The 11,444-nt window shown below is 46.6% G+C and overlaps 1 protein-coding gene across 1 annotated transcript in view; it reads left to right on the top strand.

The window, feature by feature from the left end:
- LOC116360127 (uncharacterized) overlaps positions 1-8,297 on the top strand; it is a 44,126-nt gene extending 35,829 nt beyond the window's left edge. The window contains exons 2-11 of the mRNA XM_031814797.1: positions 2,820-3,251; positions 3,452-3,907; positions 4,436-4,702; positions 4,819-5,076; positions 5,174-5,419; positions 5,666-5,923; positions 6,190-6,531; positions 6,630-6,899; positions 7,191-7,274; positions 7,416-8,297. Coding sequence (XP_031670657.1) covers positions 3,208-3,251; positions 3,452-3,907; positions 4,436-4,702; positions 4,819-5,076; positions 5,174-5,419; positions 5,666-5,923; positions 6,190-6,531; positions 6,630-6,899; positions 7,191-7,274; positions 7,416-7,482 — 2,292 coding nt within the window. The 5' untranslated portion in view covers positions 2,820-3,207 and the 3' untranslated portion in view covers positions 7,483-8,297. The remainder of the gene's footprint in view (positions 1-2,819; positions 3,252-3,451; positions 3,908-4,435; positions 4,703-4,818; positions 5,077-5,173; positions 5,420-5,665; positions 5,924-6,189; positions 6,532-6,629; positions 6,900-7,190; positions 7,275-7,415) is intronic.
- The last annotated feature ends 3,147 nt before the right edge of the window (positions 8,298-11,444 follow it).

Raw genomic sequence — 11,444 nt, 5'->3', positions numbered from 1 at the left:
GAGAGGGGGAAGAGAGAGGGAGAGAACAGTGAGCGGGAAGAGAGAGAGAGCGAGAGGAGAGAGACAGTTTATATATTCACTTTGTATGTTGTCTACCTCACTTGCTTTGGCAATGTTAACACATGTTTCCCATGCCAATAAAGCCCTTGAATTGAATTGAATTGAATTGAGAGTGAGAGAAATGGAAGAGAGCGAGTGGAGAGAGATTGGATAGAGAGAGGGAAGAGGGATACGGAAGAAGGAGACGGAAGAGAGAGAGAGCGAGAGGGAAGAGAGAGAGCGAGCGAGAGGGAAGAGAGAGAGAGTGAGAGGGAAGAGAGAGAGTGAGACGGAAGAGAGAGAGAGAGAGAGAGAGGGAAGAGAGAGAGTGAGAGGGAAGAGAGAGAGAGTGAGAGGGAAGAGAGAGAGTGAGACGGAAGAGAGAGAGAGAGAGAGAGAGGGGAAGAGAGAGAGTGAGAGGGAAGAGAGAGAGAGAGTGAGAGGGTGAAGAGAGAGAGAGGGAGAGGGAAGAGAGAGAGAGAACAAGAGGGGAGAGAGAGAGTGAGAGGGGGGAGAGAGAGAGAGAGGAGAGAGAGAGAGAGCGAGAGGGAAGAGAGAGAGAGAGCGAGAGGAAAGAGAGAGAGAGAGCGAGAGGGAAGAGAGAGAGAGGGAAGGGAGGGAGAGAGAGAGCGAGAGGGAAGAGAGAAAGAGAGAGCGAGAGGGAAGAGAGAAAGAGAGTGAGAGAGGGGAGAGAGAGAGAGGGAAGAGAGAGAGTGAGCGAGAGGGAAGAGAGGGAGAGAGAGTGACAGGGAAGAGAGAGAGTGAGAGGGAAGAAGAGGAAAGAAAGAGAGTGAAGAGGAAAGAGAGAGTGGGAGTGAAGAGAGAGGGGGAGTGAAGAGAGAGGGGGAGTGAAGAGAGAGACTGGGGGAGAAGAGAGAGAGAGGGAGAGTGAGAGGGAAGAGAGAGAGAGCGGGAGGGGAGAGAGAGAGGGAGAGTGAAAAGAGAGGGGGTGTGAAGAGAGAGTGAGAGGGGAGAGAGGGAGAGTGAGAGGGAAGAGAGAGCGAGAGAGAGAGAGAGCGAGAGGGAAGAGAGAGAGAGAGAGCGAGTGGGAAGAGAGAGAGAGGGAAGAGAGAGCGAGAGGGAAGAGAGAGAGAGAGCAAGAGGGAAGAGAGAGAGGGAAGAGAGAGAGTGAGAGGGAAGAGAGAGAGAGTGAGAGAGCAAGAGAGAGAGAGAGTGAGAGGGAAGAGAGAGAGCGAGAGAGGAGAGAGTGAGAGGGAAGAGAGAGAGAGAGAGTTTGACGGAAGAGGGAGAGAGAGCGAAAGCGAAGAGAGAGAGAGAACAAAGAGGGGAGAGAGAGAGTGAGAGGGGAGAGAGAGTGAGAGGGGAGAGAGAGAGAGTGAGAGGGGAGAGAGAGCGAGAGATAGGGGAGAGAGAGAGAGCGAGAGGGAAGAGAGAGAGAGCGAGAGGGAATAGAGAGAGAGAGAGAGGGAAGAGAGAGTGAGAGAGTGAGAGGGAAGAGAGAGCGAGAGGGAAGAGAGAGAGAGCGAGAGGGAATAGAGAGAGAGTAAGAGGGAAGAGAGAGAGAGAGGGAAGGGAGGGAGAGAGAGTGAGAGGGAAGAGAGAGAGAGTGAGAGGGAAGATAGATGAAAGAGAGAAGGGGGAGACAGAAAGAGAGAGAGGGGGAAGAGAGAGGGAGAGAACAGTGAGCGGGAAGAGAGAGAGAGCGAGAGGAGAGAGACAGTTTATATATTCACTTTGTATGTTGTCTACCTCACTTGCTTTGGCAATGTTAACACATGTTTCCCATGCCAATAAAGCCCTTGAATTGAATTGAATTGAATTGAGAGTGAGAGAAATGGAAGAGAGCGAGTGGAGAGAGATTGGATAGAGAGAGGGAAGAGGGATACGGAAGAAGGAGACGGAAGAGAGAGAGAGCGAGAGGGAAGAGAGAGAGCGAGCGAGAGGGAAGAGAGAGAGAGTGAGAGGGAAGAGAGAGAGTGAGACGGAAGAGAGAGAGAGAGAGAGAGAGGGAAGAGAGAGAGTGAGAGGGAAGAGAGAGAGAGAGTGAGAGGGAAGAGAGAGAGAGGGAGAGGGAAGAGAGAGAGAGAACAAGAGGGGAGAGAGAGAGTGAGAGGGGGGAGAGAGAGAGAGAGGAGAGAGAGAGAGAGCGAGAGGGAAGAGAGAGAGAGAGCGAGAGGAAAGAGAGAGAGAGAGCGAGAGGGAAGAGAGAGAGAGGGAAGGGAGGGAGAGAGAGAGAGCGAGAGGGAAGAGAGAGAGAGGGAAGGGAGGGAGAGAGAGAGAGAGTGAGAGGGAAGGGAGGGAGAGAGAGAGAGCGAGAGGGAAGAGAAAGAGTGAGAGGGAAAAGCGAGGAGCGAGAGGGAAGTGAGGGAGCGAGAGGGAAGAGAGAGAGAGCGAGAGGGAAGATAGATGAAAGAGACGGAAGAGGGAGACGGAAGAGGGGGAGTGAAGAGAGAGACTGGGGGAGAAGAGAGAGAGTGAGGAGAGAGAGAGAGAGTGAGAAGGAAGAGAGAGAGAGGGAGAGTGAGAGGGAAGGGAGAGAGAGCGAGAGATGGAGGAGAGAGAGAGACCGAGAGGGGAGAGAGCGAGTGAGAGGGAAGAGAGAGAGCGAGAGAGAGAGAGTGAGACGAGAGAGAGAGAGAGAGTGAGAGAGTGAGAGTGAGAGGGAAGAGAGAGAGAGAGAAAATAAACCAGAGTTGTGCAGCATCACCACTATCAAACTGCCCCCCAGAGAGTCTCCTTTCTGACTGGTATATCTTTATCTATGACTGGTTTCATGTGTTCATCCATGTCTGAATCAGCTTTTACTGTCCTTGTTGCAGTTTCCATCCATGGTGGTTTGATTCCTCAAAGCAGATCAAGTTCCTGGTGGATCTCCTGTCTCAAGCAGCAGAGTGGGAGGAGCAGACAAGAGAGAAGACACTGAAGCTGGTATCATCAGTGTGGACTTACAGCACCTTTCCTTATCGCCATGGAGACAATTATAAACTGAGTGATTTCCTGCTGGATCTGTACTCACATGTGAAGGACTATGAGACTCAAACAGGCAGGAGTTTCCTTCCAGCATTACAGCCAGTTTACCAGTCAGCTCCTGCAGTCTGGTCCATAGACCTCTCAGAGAGAAAGGCCTCCCTCCTCCTAGAAGTGCTGAAACTCCAACCAGAGAAGAAACCAGTAGAGCTGAAGGGCTGGTCAGATGAAGAGAGTGAAATGAGGAGTTTCCTTCAGTGTCTGCCCTACATCTCACAGCTGAGGTGAGTGAGTTTCTCAGAGATGTGTCATATTGTACCAGCTATTTATCTGGTTTATAAAACATCTGTTTATCCAAATCACTCCATTAGTCTGTTTTTGCCATTCTGCCATGTAAACATTATTATGTGTCTGTGGTTGATTCCTCTGCATTACTTATCCAGAGGATCCAGGATAACTTGTATTAACTATGTTTGTCTGTCAGGTTGTGTGTTGGTTATGGTGAAGAGAAGAAGAAGAAGGCCTGGACAGTTCTGTCTAAACTCAGTGTTGCTGCAGCTGAGTTTGATACAGAGACAGGAGAGAATATCTTAAAGACATTATCCTCCATGTGCAGATACACATATGGTGAAGATGATGATGATGATGGTGATGATGGTAATGATCCATTTAGAGAGAGTGATTTCCTGCTGGATCTGTACTCACATGTGAAGGACTATGAGACTCAAACAGGCAGGAGTGTCCTTCCAGCATTACAGCCAGTTTACCAGTCAGCTCCTGCAGTCTGGTCCATAGACCTCTCAGAGAGAAAGGCCTCCCTCCTCCTAGAAGTGCTGAAACTCCAACCAGAGAAGAAACCAGTAGAGCTGAAGGACTGGTCAGATGAAGAGAGTGAAGTGAGGAGTTTCCTTCAGTGTCTGCCCTACATCTCACAGCTGAGGTGAGTCTGAACATGTGTAGTGGTTAGTGATTATGTGATGCTAGTAACATTTATACCAAGATTTCAAATGTTACTAAATGTCATACATGTTGTTTTTTTATTCATATATCTTTCAAAACATAACAAATTGTGTGATGCTAGACATTTGTCTTTTAGAAATCTTTTACCTTTAAGAATCTGAACGTTTATATTTAGAATATCTAATCTATAAAACCAAATGTCTTGTATATTATGTAACGTTCTCTGTGACATGGTATTATATTTCCATATGACAGGCAGGTCTTCATGTACAGTGAGGTCAAAGTATTGGGACATGGACACATTTGTTATTTTGTCTCTGTACACTTTGACATGATTCACTGACTGAGGTTAAAGGTCAGACTGTCAGCTTTAATGTCATTTTCACCGTTTAGAAAGTGCTGGAGTACAGAGCCAAAACAACATAAAATGTGTCACTGTCCCCATACTTTTGGACGTCACTGTCTCCTAAATGTCTGATTTGATGTCCCCCATGTTGTGCTGTTTCAGCTGTGGTGATGACAGGTTCTTCCAGACTGTGTGTGAATCCATCCCTGTGAAGTCCAGAGAGGAGGACCAGCAGTTGGCCTCTCTCCTCCAGGCCTTGGGCTCCACCCTGTCACTGGGAGGAGAGTTACCCAGGAAAACCTGCAGGTCTGTGGGGAGAGTCCTGGGTCTCTGTGCCTCAAGAGTGGACCTCACTCTCACCCCCAGCAAGATCTCTCTCCAAGGAGCCGCACTTCTTTTGAGACATGAGTCAAAGCTCCACAAGCTCAGGTATGTTCAGGAAGACAGCTTTTGCAGGTCTATTCAATAGTTTATTTTCGTATTGAATATTTATCTGACAGGGTTTCTCTGTTTCAAGTGACTTGCGTTTTGTCTTTTCATTCCAGGCTGAGTGTGGGTATGGCAGTGAAACTGTCCAGATTGGTTAGGAGGAAAGGGAGAGGTGCAACTCCACTGACTGTCCCAGAACTCTCCCTGGTCCTAAAGAGCAGCCAGCCTCTAGAGAGAGTGTTATCCAGGGCTCTGAGTAGTGTGGCGTCCCTGCTGAGACTCTGGAGAGTTCAGTGTCTGGACCTGACTGACTTCTGCATCCAGGGTCACTCTCTCATTGCACTGCTGTGTCACCAGGGACCTCTCTCTCTCAGGTCAGTCTGAAGCTGATGTTTTTTAAAGTAGAAATAGTAACGTCATTCATGTGTTTTTCTTCATATTTCTGACAGCCTGTTTGTTCCAACCTCCTAGACTGAACTCAGACACTCTGCAGCAGCTGACTATAGTTGTGTATGAAGCTCAGGACAAGGACTTGACTCAGTGGTTCCTGGAGAAGGTTGGTGGAGACCTGACCTCCTGCAGGCTGGACTGGGAAGTGCTTCTATCTCTGCTGCAGCATTCAACCCACAACATCACTGTGGACCTCAGGAAGAACCGGCTTCTAGAGAAGAACAGCTCAGATCTTCTCCCCTTTCTGGGAAGGGTTACTCTCAAGAGGTGGGAGAACTTCTTTCTCTGTTCAGACTTTCTAGAAATAATAAAATAACTATTTGTATCCAGTGACATGTTGTTCTGAGTTTTCCTCTGTAATATATTAGGGTTTTATTCAAGAGGTGGGAGATCTTTATTCAATATTTATAGTCTTTAATTATTAATGTTCTATCCAGCCAGTTGTTACTATGTGAGTTATCCTTTATAAAACCTTGACATAACCACAACAATCCATTCTCCATGTTTGTTCAGGTTCAGTTCCAGCTTTGTAAAGTCCTCCATCAGACAGATCTATGACAGTAGAGACAGTGCCTGTGTGTCCAGTTTGTTGAGGTCTTCAGACCATTGGATCAACCTGAACAGCAGAGAGCTGGACAGAGTGGACTGTACCGCTCTGTGTTTTACCCTGCAGCACAGCCACCAAGTCAAAGTCAACCTGCTGTGGACCTCCATACCACCGGGGGAGATAGAGAGCATCCTGCCTCTTCTGGACAGAGTCTCCCAACTCAGGTTTAGTTGGCACTCTTTGACCCTGCTAGAATGGATATGACTATGAGGCTTTCCACTTCCTGACTGATTTAACCTCTAACCCTAACCTTAGTGCAATGTACTAACCTTAACCTCAGCTAGTGGTGGAATTGAAGGGGAACTCCTGGGAGTTGACCTGATAACCAGAGTTGTAGTGTATTTATCAGTGTTTTAATGTGTGATGGTGTGTAAATAAGTATCTCTCTCGCTCACACACTCTTTCTCTGTTTCTCTGTCTCTCTCTGTAGTGTTGACAGGAGGTTACTGCTGAGTTTCCTACAGTGCTGTGCTGCCTCTCAGGTCCAGCAGGGGGAACCATCATCACCACCAACAGCAGTATGGCTGCTCAGGTCTCTGCACTACAGACTGGACTTCTCCTGCTCCTCCTCTGTGGACCTGTCAGCTCAGGACCAGGGGGAGGCTCTGTGTCTGACTACTGACCATTGCAGGGCCATCAACTCTGTTCTGAAGCAGAACCAACACGGCACCCAGCTGGTTCAGAACCAGGTCCAGCTCATCCTAAGACAATGTGAGGTGGAGGACAGAGCACTGAGGGAGCTGCTTCCCATCCTGAATATTGTCAAGCTGAGGTTAGAGACACAATTACAAACATTTGACCAACTAGTTAATCAGTAGGAGTTAGACCTACTCTGTGTCATAATGTTGTCTCTGCTTCTTGTCCTCTCAGTCCCAGCAAAGCTCTGCTACTTCAGCTGCTGGACCTTGTGTGTGAGGGGATTGAAGAGGGGCTGCTGAGTCATGCAGAGTCCCTGTGCAGAGCCCTGGATGGGGAGCTGGACCTCAGTGAGACCAGGCTGGACCAGAATGCCTGTGGATCTCTGGCCCTGGTTCTGGAACACTCAGAGGGTCTGTCAGAACTGGACCTCAGCCACTGTCAACTCACAGACCACCAGCTACAGCCCCTGATCACACACCTGCATAAAGTACAAGTCCTGGAGTGAGTGGCTTTCACTGTGTGTGTGTGTGTGTGTGTGTGTGTGTGTGTGTGTGTGTGTGTGTGTGTGTGTGTGTGTGTGTGTGTGTGTGTGTGTGTGTGTGTGTGTGTGTGAGACACTAGATGACAAATGTCTGATCACTCGTTCTCTCTGTCTCTCTATCTCTCCATCTCTGTCTCTCTATCTCTCCATCTCTGTCTCTCCATCTCTCCATCTCTGTCTCTCTGTCTCTCTGTCTCTCTGTCTCTCTGTCTCTCCGTCTCTCTGTCTCTCCGTCTCTCCCTCTCTCTCAGCCTGAGCCACAATGACATCACTGATGCTCTGACTGACAGAATACTCCAAATGGTTTCTACCAACACTTCAATACACACCGTACGGTAAGGGTGTGTGTGACGGTGAGCAGAGCATGTGTGTGTGTGAGATCATATGGGTGTGCCTGCTTCTGGGGGCAACTGTTGGAGGATGGAGATGTGTTGTCTAATGATGTAATAATGATTCATAATAATCATGTTTTATAGACTCTTCAACAACAAAATCCAGGACAGAAGACCCTTCCTGACAGACAAGAGATTTGAGATCTGGTGAAACAACATCAGGTCTTAGTTCAGGAAGAGAAGGCTGAATCCAGGACAGAAGATCCTTCCTGACAGACAAGAGGTTTGACATCTGGTGAAACAACATCAGGTCTTAGTTCAGGAAGAGAAGGCTGAATCCAGGACAGAAGATCCTTCCTGACAGACAAGAGGTTTGACATCTGGTGATGATAATGTTCTATAATAACTCTTTGATGTGGAACATAAACTGATGGAACATTTTAATACAAAAGACACACAACAAACTGGTTGTTCCAGCTGGAACAGTCCGATCATGTATAAACTACAGTCAACAGACTCATCAAAGAGATTCTCTGCTACTTGTTGTGTACTTTTTAGCCAGTAGTGCTGATAGTAACACTCACAAGTCAAAAGTGGTCCCTGAAAATGTTGTACTACATCACATATGTTCACCACGTCATCTCTCTCTCTCTGCTGTGGCCCGCCCTGCAACCTCATTGGATAACCCTGGGCTGGCTTCTTGCTAGCTGTCACTCAAATATAAGTGGCTGAAGCTCATGAGATAGAACTCTAATTGCCAGGGAAATGGAGGGGAAATGGTGCGGCACAGTTTCAACAAATTGTCGCTTTCCAACTTGGGATTTTTGAGGTAAGACAGTGATTATGCATGAATTACCTACATATTGAAACATCCAGCCCAAAGTGTGAGGTTGAAAACCTCAATTACATAATTACATTTTTTGACCGTTTAAATCATTCATGAATACTTTATTTTTGTATTTTTAATAAATGTCCCATGAGGCACTGTGTTTGTCACAGTGTTTTCTCTAAAGGTTCAAATCATTACTAGTAAATCCGAAATAATCACTTTCATGTTATTGCTGGTATGAACACGATCCAAGTGTGTTTCTTTTCATGACGATGTAAAAGTTGTTTGTTGAAGACATCTCCTCCTCTGACAGGCAGATCTCGGGAAATTCGGACCCGCCCATTTACCAGGAAGCACCATATTAGGTCAATGACATCAACGGAATCTCCTTTTGGAACGTTCCATTTCTTGGAAACGTAGAAGTTCTAACTTGTTGTCTTTACCGATAAATACCAGTTAAATTACATATTCAAAGAAATCAAACTTTATTAGTCACATGAGCCGAATACAACAAGTGTCGACTTTACCATGAAATGTTTACTTACAAGCCCTTAACCAACAGTGCAGTTCAAGAAGAAGAAAATATTTACCAAGTAGGCTAACATAAAAAGTAATAATAAAAAGTAATACAATAACAAAAACGAGGTTATATACAGGGGGCACCGGTACCGGGTCAGTGTGGAGGTTATATACAGGGAGCACCGGTACCGGGTCAGTGTGGAGGTTATATACAGGGGGCACCGGTACCGGGTCAGTGTGGAGGTTATATACAGGGAGCACCGGTACCGGGTCAGTGTGGAGGTTATATACAGGGGGCACCGGTACCGGGTCAGTGTGGAGGTTATATACAGGGGGCACCGGTACCGGGTCAGTGTGGAGGTTATATACAGGGGGCACCGGTACCGGGTCAGTGTGGAGGTTATATACAGGGGGCACCGGTACCGGGTCAGTGTGGAGGTTATATATAGGGGGCACCGGTACCGGGTCAGTGTGGAGGTTATATATAGGGGGCACCGGTACCGGGTCAGTGTGGAGGTTATATACAGGGGGCACCGGTACCGGGTCAGTGTGGAGGTTATATATAGGGGGCACCGGTACCGGGTCAGTGTGGAGGTTATATACAGGGGGTACTGGTACAGAGTCAGTGTGGAGGTTATATATAGGGGGCACCGGTACCGGGTCAGTGTGCTGGGGTACAGGCTAGTTGAGGTAATATATAGCCCACAACAGGGTTTCTCTAGAGAATGTAGCCTTTATACAGCCTATATATAGCCCACACCATGGTTTCTCTAGAGAATGTAGCCTTTATACAGCCCACACCAGGGTTTCTCTAGAGAATGTAGCCTTTATACAGCCTATATATAGCCCACAACAGTGCCGAATACAACAAGTGTCGACTTTACCATGAAATGTTTACTTACAAGCCCTTAACCAACAGTGCAGTTCAAGAAGCAGTAAATATTTACCAGGTAGGCTAACATAAAAAATAATAATAAAAAGGTTATATACAGGGGGCACCGGTACCGGGTCAGTGTGCAGGGGTACAGGCTAGTTGAGGTGCTATACAGCCATATACCAGTACTGAGTCAATGTGGAGGTTATATACAGGGGGCACCGGTACCGGGTCAATGTGTATACAGCCCACACCATGGTTTCTCTAGAGAATGTAGCCTATATACAGCCCACACCAGGGTTTCTCTAGAGAATGTAGCCTATATACAGCCCACACCAGGGTTTCTCTAGAGAATGTAGCCTATATACAGCCCACACCAGGGTTTCTCTAGAGAATGTAGACTATATACAGCCCACACCAGGGTTTCTCTAGAGAATGTAGCCTATATACAGCCCACACCAGGGTTTCTCTAGAGAATGTAGACTATATACAGCCCACACCAGGGTTTCTCTAGAGAATGTAGCCTATATACAGCCCACACCATGGTTCCCCAACATGTCCCTGCCCCAGAATTGCATTGGGGGCATTCTTATATGTACAGCCTAACCAATGGATTTGAAATGGAAATTGGGTAACAGCCTAATCAGTGACACCAACAGAACCAGTTTTTGGTGAAATTACATAAATATTAGTCTTAGAATTTATACAGCATCATTTCAACATTGTTTAGCATTATATTATTATATTATATTGTCCAATTGGGGCATTTTTCACTATATTTATTGGGTTGCATCAGTTACATTGGGGGACTTTTATTTTGAAGGTGAACTGCCGATTCCACTATTGCTGCTCACGCCACACTGGTCCACTGATCCACAGATCCACATCGGAATGAAACCTGCGAGTCTCCGCTGTCCGCTCAGGCGGGAGAGGGGGAGAGGACGAACAACTATGAATGGTAGACCTACAATCTGCAGTATTTACAACTGTTGAATGGCAACTGATTTTTAGAATAGAAAACCCTCATGAGCGCAGTTACCGACACCTGTCATAACAGAGCTGCTATCTCTCACCCATTGGTGGTTAGACATGCCCGACACCTGTCATAACAGAGCTGCTATCTCTCACCCATTGGTGGTGAGACACGCATTTGACCCTCTAATCATGGCACAAGTCTTACATCTCATGCATTCTCACGCAAAATACTTTCTAAGTCTCCAAATTAATAACCATGTCATAGCCTGATAGTGTTGGGCAGGCTAACTGCAATAGAGGACTACACCCATGGAAAGTATGAGGAAGGACTGTATTTAGCTAAAACTGATCAGACTTTATAAACTAGAACGTGTTATAATAGTGCATGAAGTGTCCTTCTAAGAACAGACTGGATGTTAAACTGCGGAAGCTTCTAAGTTATAGCATCAGACTCAGACAGCAACAGACCACTGACTGCTCTCTGCTGTAGATCATTCAGCAAGCAGCCTGGAAACTCCAGAGACAAGTTCCACATCATAGTTTACACGTCATTAAGATTATAACTCCTATAGCTTTTTAAAAGACCGACCAAGCGACAGGCTTCATTCATAATGCATGAATGAAATGATAGTCATTGCCCGGGACTTAACTAACTGGGGAATGTTTGCTGAACAGGACCCAACGTTTTGGAACATTCAGATGTTATGAACAAACATGCCTCTTTGACATTTAGAATAGTGATTCAGGTTGGGTCAGGTAATTATATCTGTAACATTCGACAACGTTTGACGATTGAATATTGCCATCATCAGGAACATTGCCATCATCAGGAACCGAACGGAAACAAACTGTCAGAAACAGGAAGGGAATAACCTGAACTTGTTCAGTGAGAAAAGCTAGTTTCTGTTGCAAAACATTTTGCTACGATCTGCACGATTGAATACACCCATGGAAAGTATGAGACAGCTTTCCTGCT

This window comes from Oncorhynchus kisutch, unplaced genomic scaffold, assembly GCF_002021735.2.
Source record: "Oncorhynchus kisutch isolate 150728-3 unplaced genomic scaffold, Okis_V2 Okis07a-Okis12b_hom, whole genome shotgun sequence".
Classification (NCBI taxonomy): domain Eukaryota; kingdom Metazoa; phylum Chordata; class Actinopteri; order Salmoniformes; family Salmonidae; genus Oncorhynchus; species Oncorhynchus kisutch.
The sequence above is the reverse complement of the archived record's forward strand: the minus strand, read 5'-3'. Positions and strand labels throughout refer to the sequence as shown.